At 46.9% G+C, this 17,990-nt stretch overlaps 2 protein-coding genes across 2 annotated transcripts; both read right to left on the minus strand.

The window, feature by feature from the left end:
- Nucleotides 1–1,802: 1,802 nt before the first annotated feature.
- On the minus strand, nt 1,803–6,593 carry LOC307084709 (ras-related protein Rab-27B-like; the record flags this gene model as incomplete). Its single annotated transcript, XM_079749186.1, has 5 exons — nt 1,803–2,731; nt 4,706–4,829; nt 5,123–5,226; nt 5,692–5,777; nt 6,330–6,593. 5 exons carry the CDS (start codon nt 6,591–6,593, stop codon nt 2,545–2,547), a joined length of 765 nt encoding a protein of 254 aa, XP_079605312.1. The 3' UTR covers nt 1,803–2,544.
- A 1,199-nt stretch (nt 6,594–7,792) lies between these two features.
- poli (polymerase (DNA directed) iota) lies at nt 7,793–16,854 on the minus strand. Its single transcript, XM_079746199.1, has 10 exons — nt 16,686–16,854; nt 16,456–16,578; nt 14,340–14,504; nt 13,925–14,056; nt 13,489–13,725; nt 13,072–13,250; nt 9,904–9,995; nt 9,692–9,825; nt 9,080–9,291; nt 7,793–8,763 (listed from the first exon to the last, which is right to left on the minus strand). The coding sequence occupies exons 1-10, from the start codon at nt 16,774–16,776 to the stop codon at nt 7,906–7,908; spliced, it is 2,223 nt and encodes a 740-aa protein (XP_079602325.1). The 5' UTR covers nt 16,777–16,854; the 3' UTR covers nt 7,793–7,905.
- Between the last annotated feature and the right edge of the window lie 1,136 nt (nt 16,855–17,990).

Raw genomic sequence — 17,990 nt, forward strand, 5'->3', positions numbered from 1 at the left:
GGAACATGCTTTAAACTTTAAAGAAGGCCTTTAACAGAGGAATACGCTGACTCTGCCCTCTAAGCACTGCCTAATCTCAGGGATGGAGTTAGATCAGTGTTCTTTTCCTTTTCTTTCTTCCGTTCTATTCTACTATTCTATGTCTTCACAGTGGGAAATAATGTTTTTATCAACTTAGGCCCACTGGAAAAGACAAAATTTCAAGAAATGTAGGGGGGCACAGATATGGAGTATGGTGTTTGTTTACAATGCTGTGCTCCTGCAACAAGTCAGACCTAGCGCTGTCTCCAGCTGATTCTACGTTCTGCTACTGTTTATTTTCCTCTACAGAATCGATAAAGTTTCAGCGTAAGAACCAACATTCCATAGAATAAGCCATAGGCTAACCTTGTGACGACACAGAAGAACAACAAGAGATTATTATAGAGGATTTAAGCAACTGCTGACGATTAAAAAGCCTTGTAAACACAATCAGGAAGTTTTATTTACAATATTTTAGGAAAATATTTATAAATTATGACACATACATCAAACCTTGTCAATCCCTTTTATTACTTAAATTGAAACTATATATGTTGAAACAAAATCATAGTTATGTAGATTATGTTAACAAAGGCAAAAGCTATTATTTTACTATCTATAAATATACTTATATATCATTCGACTTTTGCGATATTTGAACAGAGAAATCCACTGTTTTTATAACCCACTTGTGAAAGAGCATGATTCATTTGAATGACATTGCATGTGAGTGGCACTAACGTATGTTAAAGGCTGTTTCTTTATTCCTATTACAACTTCTTTGTAACGTTTATATTCACATATTGCTAACATAATGTTGTCAGTGACTTTATATAAAGGATGTTTCAAAGACATCTCTTCCTATATTTCACAGGGACCAGACCAGTAGTCTTGTTGGAGAGTGGCCCTCCCTGTCTTCCCAATCACACCCATAGTGATAGCTGGCCACATGATCGACTCATGAATTGTGCTCTTGTGTTGAAACACATGCTTGCGGGCAAAGTTGTGTGGTGAAGTCATTCCTGGAGATTTCGCCAAGTGAGCCACTCGTGATATAGCAATTAGCGTATGGAAAGGACTGCATTTATTGTGACAATGCAGTGTTGTTGTAAAGATACATACCCTTAGGCTGGCTTGTTATTTTGTCTCAGAGAGTCAGAAATGATGGTTGAAATGATGGCAGATGTAAAAGTTATTTAACAGAGGAAAGCTCTCTTGACGCAGACCTGATGCCAAAACTTAAAGGAGTCAATCCTAATTGAACTGCCCTAGTTAAGTGAATTAGAGACCCTGAATGTTCGGTCAGTACACCAAAGAGCACTTTTATGTTCCAGCGTACATTGGCGGTGACTTAAGATGGTGGATTGTTGAAGAGCATTTGGATTGTTTCTTTTTTTTAATCACACAAATTAATGTTTTCCAATTTTGGTTTTGGGAAGTACACAATGGCAGATGAATGTGGGGAAAGAAATGTGTTTGTATCTAACTTGGCTCTGGCCAATTATATATATATATATATATATATATATATACATACACATTTATGAGTCAAAACATGTATAATCTGTGTTAATTTTTGCGTTATAAATCAAATGTATAGGTTTATGTGTATTCATTCAGAAAACAGATCTTCTTTTTCATTACAAACAGGTTTCATTCCGATTACCCTTTAAAATCCACGCATGAACAAATGTTTTCCATAATCCCCCCCAAAAAGTAGCCCAAGTACACGTCGTATAAAAGTCAAGATTTATGTAAAGGACTTAACATCTTGTTCGTTGTAACTAACATAATGGTCGTTTACCTATAAAATAGAACCAAGACTGAAGTGTTTATTTTTGTCACTTTGAGAATATACTCCATGATAACACATCTACATGAGCCTGCATATCCCTGCCAGTCATGCTTCAATGTGTCAAATAAAAACAGTATTTTTCTCTATGGTGACCATTTTTCAAATGTGGTTCATTAATTAACAGATAAACGATACATCATAATTAATCATTATTCCCTGCTTTGACAGGGGTATTAGCAATGCTGTGATGTTATTCAAAGATTAAACTAAAAGGTTATACCATGTGTATTCTGATTCTTCACTTGGTCTTCCACACCTGAACGTATATGTAGGTGGGAGGGGATGATGGTATACATGTTTTAATGCTGATCAAGACAACTTACCAATTCTAGTTCTATCAACCTTTGGGGTCTAACATCATAAACCAACCAATCATCTTGTCGTGGATTACGCTGTCTGCGAGGTGGGCGGGGCCTCAGCAGGAAATATCAGATGGACCTCAGGAGACCCTCCCCGCGGGCTCTGGATGGTCTCAGTTTTTCTACGATGTTCCCAACCACCCCCACATCATCTCCACTTGAACCCGCATCTCAAAACATAATTTGGGGAGGGAGTGTGACCCCAATACCCCCCATTGGGGAACATCAACATGTTGAATTTTATTTTGGTTTGTAAAATACAAGGCTAAAACAAAGTTCTGGGAGTACAAAACAAGTCCAGCTCCTCTCCTAGCACTCGCAGCCCCGCCTGACCGGCGTGTCCGTCACCTCCTGGCTGACGGTGGCGCTGCCGTTGGGCGCGGCGCCGCTCGGCTCCGCACTCTGCTCCATCCTCTTCATCACCAAGCCCAGCAACACACGCACCGCCTCGTCCACTGCCACGCCCGTGGCCGCACTCGTCTCAAAGTACGGGATGCTATGAAACCAGAAGGAGGTTAGGATCTGAAAGGCCCTCGGGCCTCACCAGGTTCATTATTCTGCCAATTTCTGCTATCCATACCTCAGGATCCTGTGCGCGCAACCATTAATTTCTGCTACCTTTTCGGCTGATGGTGAGTATTTCCTTTAAAACATGTTTTTAACTGCGCAATTATCTTACAAATATGTTTTACATTGCGCCTTTTGACCTGTAAGCATGTAAATATGTGCATGTACAAACTGGCTTTGCTGCTGAATGTAGAAATAAGATGATATAATGTGTTATCTTTACGGAACTGGGAGCGGAGAAAGTTTTCGTCGGTGGTGGGGAGGGGGGCGACAACATCTTGTCATGCTATAACAAGATATTGTGTTACATTAATTCTAAATACTTGTGTTTGTAAAGCTATGGAGGAAAGGTGAAAAGAATCATTTGACCTCCGGTCTCTGGGAACATTCCTGGATGGGTCTGACGAGTCCCAGAAATTAAACCTTAGGAGGTACGCTTCGAAATTCACGTTAAAGGGTGAGTGAGTATCTGATTGGTGTACAGATAAAATACGCTTGTGACATAAGGTAGCATTTTCTGATAGGGTAGATTGATTTGATAAACTCTGCTATCGAGTCGCACTACGGTAGCAAAATCTGACAAGGGAGCAGAAATTGGCAGAACACCGTAACCCTGATTTATATCTACCCATATTGAGTTGTTTCCTTTTACTGAAAATATTGTTGCTATTTTTATTATGAATACTGTAACCGGTGTTACCGTCATTTCCCTGTACATTCTGCATGTGATGGATAGAGTTCTTGAATTCTCCGTAATGACATGTAAACATCAAAAAAAATAATAAAATAAATCACTATACTCAAGTCGAGTTGTATAAATCATTAATCGCTAATAAATAGTTAGCATACCATTTATAGACTAGTAGGATTTATTGTGTGAGCGCGTGTGTATGCATGCATGGACGTGTTCACACAGATGTGGAGTTTGGGAGCTGCTCAAGGTTAAAGCAGTGTATCAAGTATCAAAACCTATAAATCCAGTCATCCATAAGTACGCCTCATTATTAATATGACATCCCTGAAGCAGTGTTTCCCACAGAATTTTGTGAAACTGTGGAGGGAACCCAGTCCTTAGGGGGGTCCGGAGGCATGCTTGCTCAAATTTTAAAATATTTGTAAAAAATTAATGACTTAAATAAATAATATTAGAATAGTAATAGAAAATATTATCAATCAAAACGAGTGTGTTCATAGAATACCCCCCTTCAATACTTTTTTTACCATTCAATGTAAAATGCATCAATCTGGTGCACTTTGAGAGGAAAATTAAGAGGCTAATTCAACTGCGTCCTATGTGAGCTGTTTAGTATTATTTTCTGGAATAATTCAGAGGCATTGGGAACCCTGCCTGTGTAACACCCTGAAAAGGAGAGACGTAAATAATCACGGTCGACACGGGGCTCTCTTTGTCGTGGCTTCGACAAGAATGTATTAATATATACAGTGATATGATCATGCAGTGACTGCATGATCATATCAATGTATATTTTTACTGCCATGCGAGCAGCAAATAGAGGCTTGACGAGCTGCGCGATGAGTAACGCTGGGTTAAAGTGTACCCTCATCGATTAAGCCTCTGTGAAAAGGGTCAAATTATTTCTGGATATTAATTTCTAAGATCTAAGTCTAAATACAGTCTCTTCAATCATGACCCTGCACAAATCACAGAACCTTCATCTCCAGTGAAGGATTTCATGGGCTTTATTCACCTAGCGGCCATCTCGGTGTCAGCTTGGTTCTAGCTAAGCTTGGCTAGCTGGGTGGGAGGAAATTAGTACTCTATTCCGCATTCAGTCCCCCCCACCCAGCTAGTTTTGAACCAAGATGGCTACTATAGGTGTATAAGGCCCATGCTTGAACCCAGAACCAGGACTTCACCTTCTTGGATCCCCCCCCCACTCACCCGTATCGGGCTGCCAGGTCTCTGGCCTGCTCCACCTGGACATCCCTGGTGTCTTGGAGGTCTGCCTTGGTCCCCACCAACACGATGTCTGGGCTGTCGCAGTAGGCGTTTGCCTGCAGCTGACCTGAAGCCACACAAAGTATTTGTAATCAATCGATCCATCGTCTATGGTTGCTATCCATAGCAATTTAAAGGCCATATAAACTCCTGTCTTCCTGGAAGGATATAAAATATTAGGTTTGATTAAACTGTATTTACAACTTAATGCATTAACCCATCATGATGACCCTCAGTTAAAGAATCCTGGAGAAGAGTGCCAAGTGCATTTCATAAGGACCATATTCATTCGAATCATCATCATCCAGCAGGTCTCATTTCAAAAGCTTTTACTATATATATATATTTGAACAGATTTACTCATCCAGTTCCTGACGTTGAGGAAACTCTGCTGATTACTGAGATCAAACATCAGCAGGAAGCCCATGGCGTCTCTGAAGAAGGCTGTGGTGAGGCTCCTGAATCTAAACACAAGATCAAAAGGTTGTATATCAATCCTAAACATCATGTAATAACATCTAAATCAGCCAGTAACTCAGTCATTCCAAACCTGGGACTTGTGCCCTAGGCTACGGGGAACTTTAGCAGGTTCTTATGGGCACTTGCAAAAATTATGTTCAAGTAATCAAGCATAAGTTATACAATTTAATATTTCTAGATGGGCTGAATGTGTTCAAACTTGATTGATGCTCATCAATTAAGTTTTCGTTTAGGAACAAGATAATCCATTTGAAACCCCTGATAATGCAAAAATAATAACAGTTTAATATTAGCTAGGTGTGGTTTGGTGTTGATGAAGGGGTCATCAACACCAAACCATTCAACAGCAACCGGCCGATGGGCAGAGGGGGGACATGAGACAACAGGGTGGGGAACACTTTCCACTGATCTATGGATGACCGTCAGCAGTGTGTCAACAGGCTGCCCACCTCTCCTGTCCAGCTGTATCCCAGAGCTGGAGGTGGACCTTCAGGTTCCTCTGGGACGTTCCATCAGCCCCTGTCCCCATGTAGTTCTGGAGACCCCCCCCCCCCAAAAAAAAAACATCACCCTCACACACACACACACACACACAGCATTGCTACATAGACATACATTCCACTTGAAAATAACATGGGCATGCCACATCCACGAGGCAAATATGGTATTAAATCTCTTCACACCAATATGTCAATGTTTTCAGAGCTCAAATGTCTACATATAGGGCTATGTACATTGTTATGAATTATCTAAGTAAAAGTCATTACAATTTCCGTTATTGGAAATGGAATGAGTTACCAAGAATGATAAGACGTGAATTACTTTCATCTGTAACATTTTTTAATTGACTTATTCAGCTACATATAATATAGTAATATCTGTTGTCAAGGAAACATGACGTTGAAAGTTTTAATTGAAAAAAAAAATCTGTAACGCAGTGATTCAGACGGTTAAGAAGCAGATGCGTCCCGGGATAAAATGATAATGCACACCCTTGGAGCATTGCTGACCATCAGGATCAAGTACTTAACACTACAGTGGTATACATTGTGTCATTACGAGTCTTCTGTGTGCGATCACCACTCACCACTCTCTTCTCCCTGAAGTCGATGCCCACAGTGGTGGTGAACCTGCGGTTGAAATGTTGTTCAGTGTATCGGTATAGGAAGCTGGTCTTCCCCACCCCCGAGTCTCCAAGTGCCAGCAGTTTGATCAGATAGTCATAGTCATCGTCGACGGCCATCTCGGTCGTTCCACCTGAACGGTCGCATCCAGAGTATGCGACCTTTCCTGGTGAATGAAGTCCCAGCCAATATTTAGTTAGTAGTACTGAGATACGTTCACTTGCCATTCACAATACCCTCTTTGTCCTAACGGTTCTCAATAACCGGTTAATAGCCCCAAGTCAGCGTAGTGAGGCGCGCGTAATGGTGTACACTCAACGAAATGAGAAGAAAAACCAACAAAACAGTGAAATAAGCTGCATAGCTGACATTCTCCGTCTTGGTGGGTGGGTGGGGGGATGTGTGGTGGGTGGGTGGGGGCGTGTGAGCCTCTCAGGAGCCTATATCGACCCACCATAACTCTGTTGGCATTAGGAGCAGATCTGAGAACACAGAAGCACATGACTGGAGCTGGTTTCCACATGAGTAGTCAAATGCCTTGATGGGTTTGTAGTATACACAGCTCCTTCGAACGACCACACTCCCTCAGACAAAATCTCTTTAAAGTTGACATCCAGAAGTAATCTCTGTATGACACTCACGTCATTGGCCTTCATCAACAGCGACACTTATAGCAGGGATGTGTATGTGTGAGCCAATGCATGACCAATGACTAAAGCTACTGGATACTAGCCAGCATTACAAACAAAGGATGAGAATGAGCCACAGGGCCCTAGGTTCAAATGACAGTACAACTTTACAGAAAATGGCAATATTTCAAGCTGTTATTATAAAGTTAATACAGCTGTATTTTACATATGGAATGCATGTCAATTATGTCCTGGATAATCATTTCAAAAGCAAATATAGCTTGGTTGTTTACCAATGTTCCATCAAGAAATCCAAAAGGATAGATAGAACAAAAGGGCAGATCTTACCAATGTCTGTGGAGGGAGGTCACATTCAGGAGCTCCGCTGGTCCTCACTGAACGATGTTATGGGACTGCTCAACCGTTGGTTCACATGGGCTCAGGGAGGAGTTTGAGACTAATATGAGACCAACAGATCTGTTATGGGGTCAGCTGCTCACAGGCTTATTTCCCTCTAGAAAATGGAGACCTTTGAAAACTGTATTGTGACCTTCAACAAATGTGCGGCTTTGTGGATTTCCATGGACATCGGCCAGAAGGGGAATTCTCAAGGAGCGATTCTGTTGTTTTCCATAATGGTTTTGCAACTGAACGCGAATGCAGAGCTTAAGAGTAATTTAAGAACTGATTTAGGACTACATACTCAACCACGAATTAAGTCCCCATAATTAAGCTACATTAATATTAAGTCATCATCAATATTAATAAGCATAGGCTTAACCAATCACGTGTATCGAAGAAACCATAACTTTTATTGACAAAATAACAAAAAAACAATCCTTTGATAAAATTAACATTTCTTATGAACAATCAAAGAGTCTTGGGCCACATAGGGAACAAGGCAATAAGCCTAGCTGGGCTTAAAATACTTGTACAAGTCGTTCTGCCTACCAGTTTTAACCACAGCCTTCTTGTATTTGCTAGAAGACTTTCTTTCTGAGGAGGGTGCCTTCAGAAGCGGCTTCTGTTGTCTCCACCCAACCATCAGCTCCCTCTGGACCTCCAGGGGGAGCTCTGAGAACACAGCGGGGTCCATGTGCCTTGGGACCCCACAGGGGGAACACAGGGCCTGTCCCCCAGCCCTCTGGGGGTCTGCCGCAGGGGGTTCTCCTGGTCCTGTACTGGTCCGGCTCGGTGGGGTCCGGCTGACCTCTGTGGTGGTTGGCAGTGCATCAGATGAACAGAGGTAGGACCCCTCCCTAATGGGGAGTCGATGGGAGTCACCGGAAGAACGGAGGGGAGGCTGGGACTTGGAGGCAGGGTCTCTGGGGGGAGAGGCAGGGTCTCGGTCAGGACCATAGTAGAGGGGTAGGGGGTTGGGGACTGGCTGACTGGTGGCCGAGGCGGAGGAGGTGGGGTGAGTACGGGTGAAGGCAGGCGACAGCAGCTCCTTCTGGATGTCCTCAGGGAGTTCCCTGAACACATCCGGGTCAACATTAGGGGGCAGTTTGAATGTCCTGCCTGCAGTCGTCCAGTAGTCTTCAGACGGCGCCTGTGTGCTGCGGGTAGCTCCATGGTGATTGCTAATATCCGGAGAAACAACTGTGCTCTTTGTTGCCGCTGATGCGGGTTGATCTGCCTCGGAGCCCGCGGTGCTCTCTGCTAGTGTCTTCATTTGGAAATCCTGCTCAGTCTTCACACTCTGCGGGTTATTCTCCACTTCCTGGGACCCGTTCAAATGACCCGACCAACTGGGTGGATGCTCCTCCTGCCGGGAACACAAACTAGCATTACCGCTAACATGCGCTTAGATAAGGTAAAGTTAATCCCCCTGACGATTAACTATTGATATTCTTGCTGTGTCCATATCCTTTGTAATATAGGAACATTTAGACTACGTTCAGAGCAAACAAGGGAACCTTTCCTCCTAAGTATTTTCTGGGCTTGTATTAAACGTTATGGACCAACTGGACCAATAGTCCCAACCGTTTAAAAAGTAACAATTAATTGAATGAAGTGAACAAGCATCTTATAAATAAAGTTTGAATTGATTTGAAGAGATGAGGTGAGTGGCAGTGAGGTACGTGAGTTCGGGAGGGGGTCGGACTGCTTTGTGGGGAGCTGCCCAGTGTGAAGAACGACGTGATGGCCCCCTGGCCCGAGGTCCCCCGCGCCGGTGGCAGGTTGGTGAAGCAGACGTTGAGCAGTGTGAGGTGGAACGCCGCGCCGCCGTCCACCATCTTGTTGAAGAGCTTCATCGCCAAGGTAACCAGATGCACATTAGCATCGGTGCTGCCTGTTGGACAGAACGGAAGAGGATGAGCAAATAATAATTATTTCCATTATAATAATTAGTATTATTACAGTTATAATAGTAATATTTATTTCAGTATTAGAATTATAATACAGCAATAATAATATCTGTAAGGATAATAATAATGACCCCCCCCCCCCGACCAACACAGTCCCAACACAGGGACCTACCTGAGACCACCTTGTGTACGAGGTGGTGGGGGGCGGGACCCACCTGAGACCACCTTGTTTCTGAGGTGGTGGTGGGGGGGACCCACCTGAGACCACCTTGTGTCCGAGGTGGTGGGGGCGGGACCCACCTGAGACCACCTTGTGTCCGAGGTGGTGGGGGCGGGACCCACCTGAGACCACCTTGTGTCCGAGGTGGTGGGGGCGGGACCCACCTGAGACCACCTTGTGTCCGAGGTGGTGGGGGACGGGACACTGGCGACTCTCCCTGCTGAACCACTTGTTCTCTGCAGAGTACCTCCGGAGGGTCAGCCTGAAGGTGCGGGGCTGCCGGCCGTCTTTCTGCATCCTTGTTTCCAAACCAAGCAGAGAGATTAGAGTCTTGTGTCCAATCAGACCGTATCAACTGTAACTAGCTGTTACCAACCTCTTCACCAGACTGGTGAGCAGCTCTTGGGTCTTTTCTACAACTTCTCTAGTGGTGGAGATTTTCTTGAACGAGTCTTCATCGCTAAGAGACTAAAAGAAGAAACAAACATGATACCAGAACAATTGAAGTAATTTCAAAGCGTGCTTTAGGTAGGATTTAAGTTTTATGCACACACACACACACAAATATATATATATATATATATATATATTGTGGCATCCCGCCGCTGAACCTCGGACCGGGTGGGTCCGAGGACACCCAGTAGTCCTGGTTTACCGTCGCCAACCTCCAGCCGGCGACAGAGAGCACCACGTCTCTCCCCCCAATCAGCGCAATCAGGGACACCTGGCCGGAGGAAGGGAAAGCCCCAGAAGCCGGGTTTAAAAGGCGCACCAGACCGGGCGAACGGGGAAGTGCAACGGAGAGAGTCCGCACCAGCGAGGAAGTGCAACGGAGAGAGTCCGCACCAGCGAGGAAGGGCCACGGAGAGAGTCCGCACCACGACGAAGCGACACGGAGGGATTCCGCACCACGCCGGCAAGCTAGAGGCTCACGGAGACCCTAGCACGAGTATACAGACTATTTATGCTGCGGAAATAAACGCCGGCTGCGGCTTTAACCCCTGCTTTATGTGTAATTCGTACCGGGTATCTGACAATCGGGGAAACGGGTTGCCACATATGGTGGAGAATGCAGGCAACTCGACCGCGCTACGGGCCGGGTTTGTGAGGGAACCCCCTTCAGCCGGCATGCAGAACCCGGATGGGACCGCAGCGACGCCCGCCCAGCAGCAGCAGTGGGAGACCAGGGAGAGTCTGACCCTCCTCTACGAGGCCGTACTGCGGCTCACCGAACTCGCCGCCGCGACCGCCGCCGCGACCGCCGCCCCGATGCAGCCGGAGACGACGCCGCCAGAGACGACGCGGCCCGAGATGAGGCCGCGGGAGACGAGGCCGTGGGAGGAGCGGCCGCGAGACGAGCCACGCCGGCAGCAGACGCAGCCATGCATGCGAGCGACCTGCTGGGCGCAGGGGAAAACGGGAAGCCCGACCATACCGGCGCGGGTAATGACCCAGGACACGCAGGCCCTCGTGGATACCGGAAGCGTGGTCACTCTCCTCCGCCCCGACTTGGCGGGCGGGAAGGAGGGCGCGCCCATAGAGGTGACCTGCATGCACGGGGACGCCCGGCGATCGAGACCTGCCACGTCGTCATCCGGACCCCGCACGGGGTATTCACGACGCGGGCAGGGATCGTACCCCACCTACCGGTGCCGCTGCTAATCGGGAAGGACTGCCCGATCTTCCACCGGCTACAGGACCCGGCGCGTGAACTCCGGAGCCGGAGAGAACCACCCCGCAGAGGGGTGAGGGGAGCTCAACAGGCCCACGGGGCCACCAGGCCTCCGTCGCCCCCTGGAGGGCGAACAGAGGAGGCTGAGCCCGCGGCCTCACCGGAACCAGGGGCCGTGGCGCTGCTCGGGGCCGACTTGGAGCCGGGGCTCGGGGCCGAGCCAGGGGCCGGCGTCGGCACCGAGGCGGAGACGGAGGCGGCGGGGACGTCGGTCGGAGCAAGGGACTCCGCTGGAGGGGCGGAGGACGATCGCCTGTCCGTGTCGATCCCCAGCGGGAACGCCGTCACGCTGGATGGGGACGGCCTCCGTGGGACAGGTGGACCTGTGGGGCCTCCGGATCCCGACGGGAGCGCCGACGACCGCCTGGTCCCCTCTGGACCCACGGGCCACGGCGATGGCGACGACGACCTGATGGAGGTGGCCGGGGACCCCGGCCCCAGGGGTGCGTCGACCGCTGGGCCGCTGCGGCAGATCGCGTTGGGCCGCGGGTGGGCCGATCGGAGCCGGTGGAGGGCGAAGGGGGGTCGTCCTGGTCGCCGGCCGCGCCCCCCTGGGGCGGATGGCCGGAGCCGGGGACACCGGCGCACGAGTGACGCGGTGGTTCCGGGGCCCCCGAAACACCAGGTGTTATCTTCTAGGGAGGGAGGTCATCCTGGTCACCAACCACGCCCCCCTGAAGTGAATGGCCGGAGCCAGGGACGCCAACGCTCGAGTGACGCGGTGGTTCCCAGCCCTCCAGAGCGTCAGGTACTATCTCCTAGGGAGGGAGGTCATCCTGGTCACCAACCACGCCCCCCTGAAGCGGATGGCCGGAGCCAGGAACGCCGACGCCCTGTCACTACGGGATGCCTGCCTGAGCGGGTTCACCGACGACCAGGGGCCTGAGCAAGCGGTGGAGGAGTGTGGCATCCCGCCGCTGAACCTCGGACCGGGTGGGTCCGAGGACACCCAGTAGTCCTGGTTTACCGTCGCCAACCTCCAGCCGGCGACAGAGAGCACCACGTCTCTCCCCCCAATCAGCGCAATCAGGGACACCTGGCCGGAGGAAGGGAAAGCCCCAGAAGCCGGGTTTAAAAGGCGCACCAGACCGGGCGAACGGGGAAGTGCAACGGAGAGAGTCCGCACCAGCGAGGAAGTGCAACGGAGAGAGTCCGCACCAGCGAGGAAGGGCCACGGAGAGAGTCCGCACCACGAGGGAGTGCCACGGAGAGAGTCCGCACCACGAGGAAGGGCCACGGAGAGAGTCCGCACCACGAGGAAGTGCCACGGACAGAGTCCGCACCACGACGAAGCGACACGGAGGGATTCCGCACCACGCCGGCAAGCTAGAGGCTCACGGAGACCCTAGCACGAGTATACAGACTATTTATGCTGCGGAAATAAACGCCGGCTGCGGCTTTAACCCCTGCTTTATGTGTAATTCGTACCGGGTATCTGACAATCGGGGAAACGGGTTGCCACAATATATACACACATACATACATACACACATACATACTTGTATTATTAAAAAAGTGCTGTAGATGAGATTTGAGATCTCATATTTGAGATTTGTTCTGATTCACTGCATCTGCCTTGATATTTCAGACCGCTGCTGGTTCATTGCTGTCCAATCAGGACTTATTTTTGCTAATTTGTTGAGGGAATCCATCTTGTCTGTGGATCACATTCAACCTAGCGTCACCTCAGGTGCATGCATAGGCAAAGGGAGGGTTGAATGTATGTAGATCTCAAAAGTCTTGCCCTCCCTCTCTCTCTCTCTTGCTCGCTCAGTTTGAAACTCTCCACTCATCCCTCCAGTTGTGTCCTACCTGGGGGGATCCTGTGGGCACGACGGGGGAGTCATCGACGCCCAGAGACAGGTTCTTCAGGCGCTGGCCAGTTGGGACTCCAAACTCCTTCACCAGGCCGGCCAATGGGAAGAGCTGCAGGTCCTGCACAGTCACCAATCCCAGGGCATGGAGCCTCTTACTGGTCTGATGTCCCACCCCTCAGAGGAAAGAACACAACTACAATGAGGTCAGCCCCCTAGGACAACCTTATCCATTTATACAACATGTATAGTGTACTTTTTTTTTTTATCATAAGCAGATCATCATGAACTCATCCTACCTTAGTGCCATGATCCAACATGTGTGTGGTATGAACTACTGTTGAATGAATCTTCTGTATAACACTGTGTTTTTTAGAAGACAAACTAGACTAAATTAATGCAGCATTTTCTCTACCGGGAACTCTACGAAGGCCGCCGAGGTTGCCCATGATGTGGTCAACGTCTTGGGGCAGCAGTGTGGTCTGCTGGTTTGGTTTGAAGGACCCAGACACAAGCTTGGCTAGCAGCTTATTGGTGGCGACCCCGGCACAGCCGTCGAGGCCCAACCTGCTGCAGATGGCTGTTCTGAGCTCCGCCGCGATGTGAGAGCCGACCGCCAGCCTCCGGTGGGGTCCAGGGTTAGTCTCCATCCCTACAGAATATACAAAACAAGTAACACTTCCGTTTGCTCGTCGAGTTTCAAAAGCTTTGGTTGTTAGTATTCAGCACAGAACTGAAAGTTAAATGTAAATTATTTTTCTTATAATTTTGACAATAAGCTGGTTTCATAATTAGTTTCCTGGTTTCAGTGAGACACCGGCCTGTGTGAACACGATGTAATGAAAGCATACCAGCACGGTTATAGACATGTCCCTCGAATGAGGAGCAGTGAGTCAGTCTCTTCTCTACCATCTCTGTGACATCAACATAGTTCTCATCGAACCCAAGCCGCTCCACTAAGGGACAGTAGGACGTCAGCAGTTCTGATGGAAATCACCACAGCAGAAGGTGAGTGCGTATGGAAAAAGCAATGCAACATTCAGTAAGAGATCAAAGCTTATTTTTTTTTTAATAATTCACATACAAGTGTTAAATGACAATAAAACAATATTCAACGTAATAAGGTTTAATAGTTACAATAAAGCAAAACAACATCATAAAAAATGTATGAATATTTTACATTACTTATTATTCTATGATATATTATAACACTATAGAAACACTGAAAAACAAGATTATTACACATTATGCGATTATTAGTGGTACCTGTGACTTGGTAGGACATTTCCCGGTAGTGTGTCAGGTCCTCTCCTTTAACCAACACAAGCTGAGGGCATTTCTCCTGAGCATCCACCACCGACATCAGCTTTGTCACACCTTGCTCCCTCGCAATGTAGTTACAGGTGACTACAATATACTTCTGTTGAATACCTGCAGATATATACACACAGTTTTTGTATTTATCAATGACCAGGGCCCCGTTTCCCGATAACGATGGATCCACGCTCGTACGATCATTCTCACGATGGATCTTGTGATCCATCGTAAATTTCTTTGGAGCTTTTCCCGAAACTCCTCTTAACATGAACGCGCGTTCACTGCACTCACAACGTTTGTAGGATTGTAATTGTCTACTGACACGGTGCTGAAATGGGCTCCGTAGGAGGGGGAGACGCAGGAATGTCGCAGGAAAATGGAGAGACGCCGAGATCATTTATTGGCCTGTGGCATGTGCCACCGCGACCACTGACATACCATGGCATATGCCGTTCAGGAACGGCATATGTCGTTTAGGATCGGTAACTGCCGTTCAGGAACGGCATATGTCGTTTAGGAACGGTAACTGCCGTTCGGGTGGAACGGCATATGCCGTCCAGGAACGGCATATGCCGTCCAGGAACGGCATATGCCGTTCTAGAACGGTAAATGCCGTTCGGGTGGAACGGTAAGTGCCGTTCCCAATAATGGTATATGACACCAGCACGCCCCGCCTCCTCCGTATAATTTCAAGACAAGTATTGCCGTAAATGTAAAGCTATATATATATGGTCTTTATCGACACTATATCACAACATAACGCCGTAAATAAAGGGATTAATACGTTTCTCATGTCCGTGCTGTCGCTAGTATATGTGCGATCTGTTTGTTGTTGCTGTTGTTGAAATGACAGATGCTTTTGAAAACAGCCGGACTTGCTCCGTTGACGGTAGTTAGCCTAGCCACCTAAACAGGTCTGACTAATCGATAACAGAGATTTAGAGCTATAGTCTATGACTACAGAGGCAGGTCCCTATATCTACCATGGGGTGGAACTGTAGCCTATGGCTAGACAGTCATCCATTTTTCCACTCCTGTTTTATCAAGGTGTCCTAGTAGCGTAGCCTATATAGCCTACTGTATGACTGCTTCAACTCATAACTATTCAATAGGCCAAATATTAAGTTTTGCATTTGTTCTTATTGGTGTTTAACCTAAAAATTGAAGTAGGCCTACAGGTTCCTATCATTTTACACTGATCCAGTGTCATAAACCTTTCTATACCGACATGATCCAGTGGTATCATGGCATATAGGCCAACCGTTTTTCCGCTGGTATGCCGCTCATGTGAAATGGTAATAACCAGTTTATACCGGGCGTGCCAAGCTGCGACCGAACCGGCTCGGCAGTGTAAAAAGACCTATAGCCTACTTCATCCTGCCCAACAATATGGGCCGGATCTAGACCAAGCCCTCCTAATACTAGGGTCAGCAATAGCCGTGTGATAATGCCTAGCCTCTGCGTTTGAATTATGGAACGTTGCATTTTTAATGTCTACAAATATTCTAGACTAGAGAGTGCGCGCCAATCAATGAAACCTTATCCTTATCCGTGTGTGTTGTTATTACCACATAGTAGGACAGGTCTACATTGGTCTGGGGCCTCTGGGTCACATAACTCGGAAGCTATTGAGCAAAAAAGCTGTTTTCCATTGGCTATGAATGGGATTTTTAAAAAAATTCAAATAAAATAGGAGGTGCAAAATATTATTTTTAGTGAGGTGTGTGTTGTTAGTACCACATAGTAGGACAGGTATACATTGGTCCGGGGCCTCTGGGTCCCATAACTTGGAAGCTATTGAGCAAAAAGCAATTTCCCATAGGAAATGAATGGCCGAATATCTGTTGAATAGCTGTCGAATATCCAACATCAAACTAACTTCACCACGGTTACGACGCTCGTACGACGCACTTCACGATCCACTTAGGCTAACGATGCTTTCGGGAAACGGGGCCCAGGACCGAGAACAGTACATAACGTAAAAAGAACGGCTACATTAATCGCTATATTTTAATTAATACGAGTGCACAATTTAAGAAAGGTAGATGCAGTAAACCTGTTTTACCCAAAGGCACATTACGCAGAGCTGGGTTCCTGATCATCTCCACCTGCGCGTAAAAGCAGTCCAAGTCAAAGTGTAGGATGACTCTTTGGGGGGATGCAGTCTGCAGGCTATTAAACACAGTTCCTACACACAAAGCAATGCCATTAAAAGATGGATTGGCATTTGTTCACGAGGCACTACGACGTTGACTATATATTTATCTTTTTGATTGAGGTTTGTGTTTAGCTCACCATAATCAGGACTGGGCGCGACTGTAAAGTCTGTCCAACTGGTCTTCCACTCGGTTTCATCCTCATCGTTATTATCGTCACTATTTTCCATTTCAAAGACCGTGAAATATGAACAAAAGCAGTTTTGAAAGTAAAGGTGTAACGTTCCTGGTGGACATGTTGTTCACGTTTCTCCCAAGCACCACCTCTTCCTCCCCACGTGTCCTGAACGCAGCGCCGCCCCCAGTGGCGCGGGGAGGTACTGCAACACACTCCTCACGCCAATCAATTATTAGAGACGACCAGAGTGATAGATATAACAGCGTGGCGACACTTCCATTGGACTCCGTTTTAGCGTTTATTGCCACCTACTTCCGGGGTATGGAGTCTCGCACAGTTCCAAAACATCCTTTTATGGCGTAGGAGATCATTGATTTCCATTGCTGGCCGTCGAGTAACTTCTGAGGTAAGTGCATTAAATAGCAACCTCTTTTGAATTCTCAACTGTCTATATTGTATCAGAGGCCCTTTATATATATACAAATAAATACAGATATTTATTTGTATATGCACAGCGTAATTCTATATATTTGTATCTTTGTAGACGACTGATTGCCTGCTAGTTTGTTAGCTCGGCTTCGCCATATGTGAAGGTATCTCCAGGGGTAAATTGATTAAATTGCTACCTCTTTTGAATTGTCAACTCTCTATATTATATCAGAGGGCCTTTATGATGCATATACTGATCTTTATTTGTATGTGCACAGCGTAATTATATATATTTTTATCTTGGTAGACGACCGATTTTCAGTCATTGCCTGCTAGTTAGTCAGCTCGATTTCGCCAGCTGTGAAGGTATCACTGCACCAGAAGTTAAGTAGTGAATCTCTGACAACTTTTATTTAGTTAGTTATTGATGTAGGATTGCTAGGATCAATAAGGTTGATTAACGACGGATTTAATCTGCTGAACCTGACGGTGTTAGCTACGGTGTTGGAGTACTGTGTGTCTGATGCTATAGCTAGTAGAAATAAGCTTCCATACCCTTGAAAAGGCTGTTGGATTACATATATGAATACAAATTATTCCACACAAAAAAATATAAGCCATAATGACGAGCTTTCAAATGTTATCACACAGACAGTAGTGTCATTCTTTTTTTTCATAATGTAAGCTTCTGTCCCCCCCTTCCCCAACTTGGCAGCAATTTGGCCATGTGTGGGGAAACTCATTGACCTACAGGCTATTCAAGGTCTTGTCTGATTATTTTCACTCTCCTGCAGGTGGTGGCTGCTGGTGCTGGTGTATGCGGCTGATGGTGTATGC

Source organism: Pollachius pollachius (genome assembly GCF_949987615.1).
Source record: "Pollachius pollachius genome assembly, chromosome: 1".
NCBI classification, from domain to species: Eukaryota; Metazoa; Chordata; class Actinopteri; order Gadiformes; family Gadidae; genus Pollachius; species Pollachius pollachius.

Coding starts and splice junctions, on each gene's coding strand:
- poli (XM_079746199.1), bottom strand. CDS start 16,776: ATGGAAAATAGTGACGATAATAACGATGAGGATGAAACCGAGTGGAAG. Junction 13,251..13,488: donor CGGCCTTCGTAGAGTTCCCG/GTAGAGAAAATG, acceptor CTTTCCTCTGAG/GGGTGGGACATCAGACCAGT. Junction 8,764..9,079: donor CGACCCCCTCCCGAACTCAC/GTACCTCACTGC, acceptor TGTTCCCGGCAG/GAGGAGCATCCACCCAGTTG.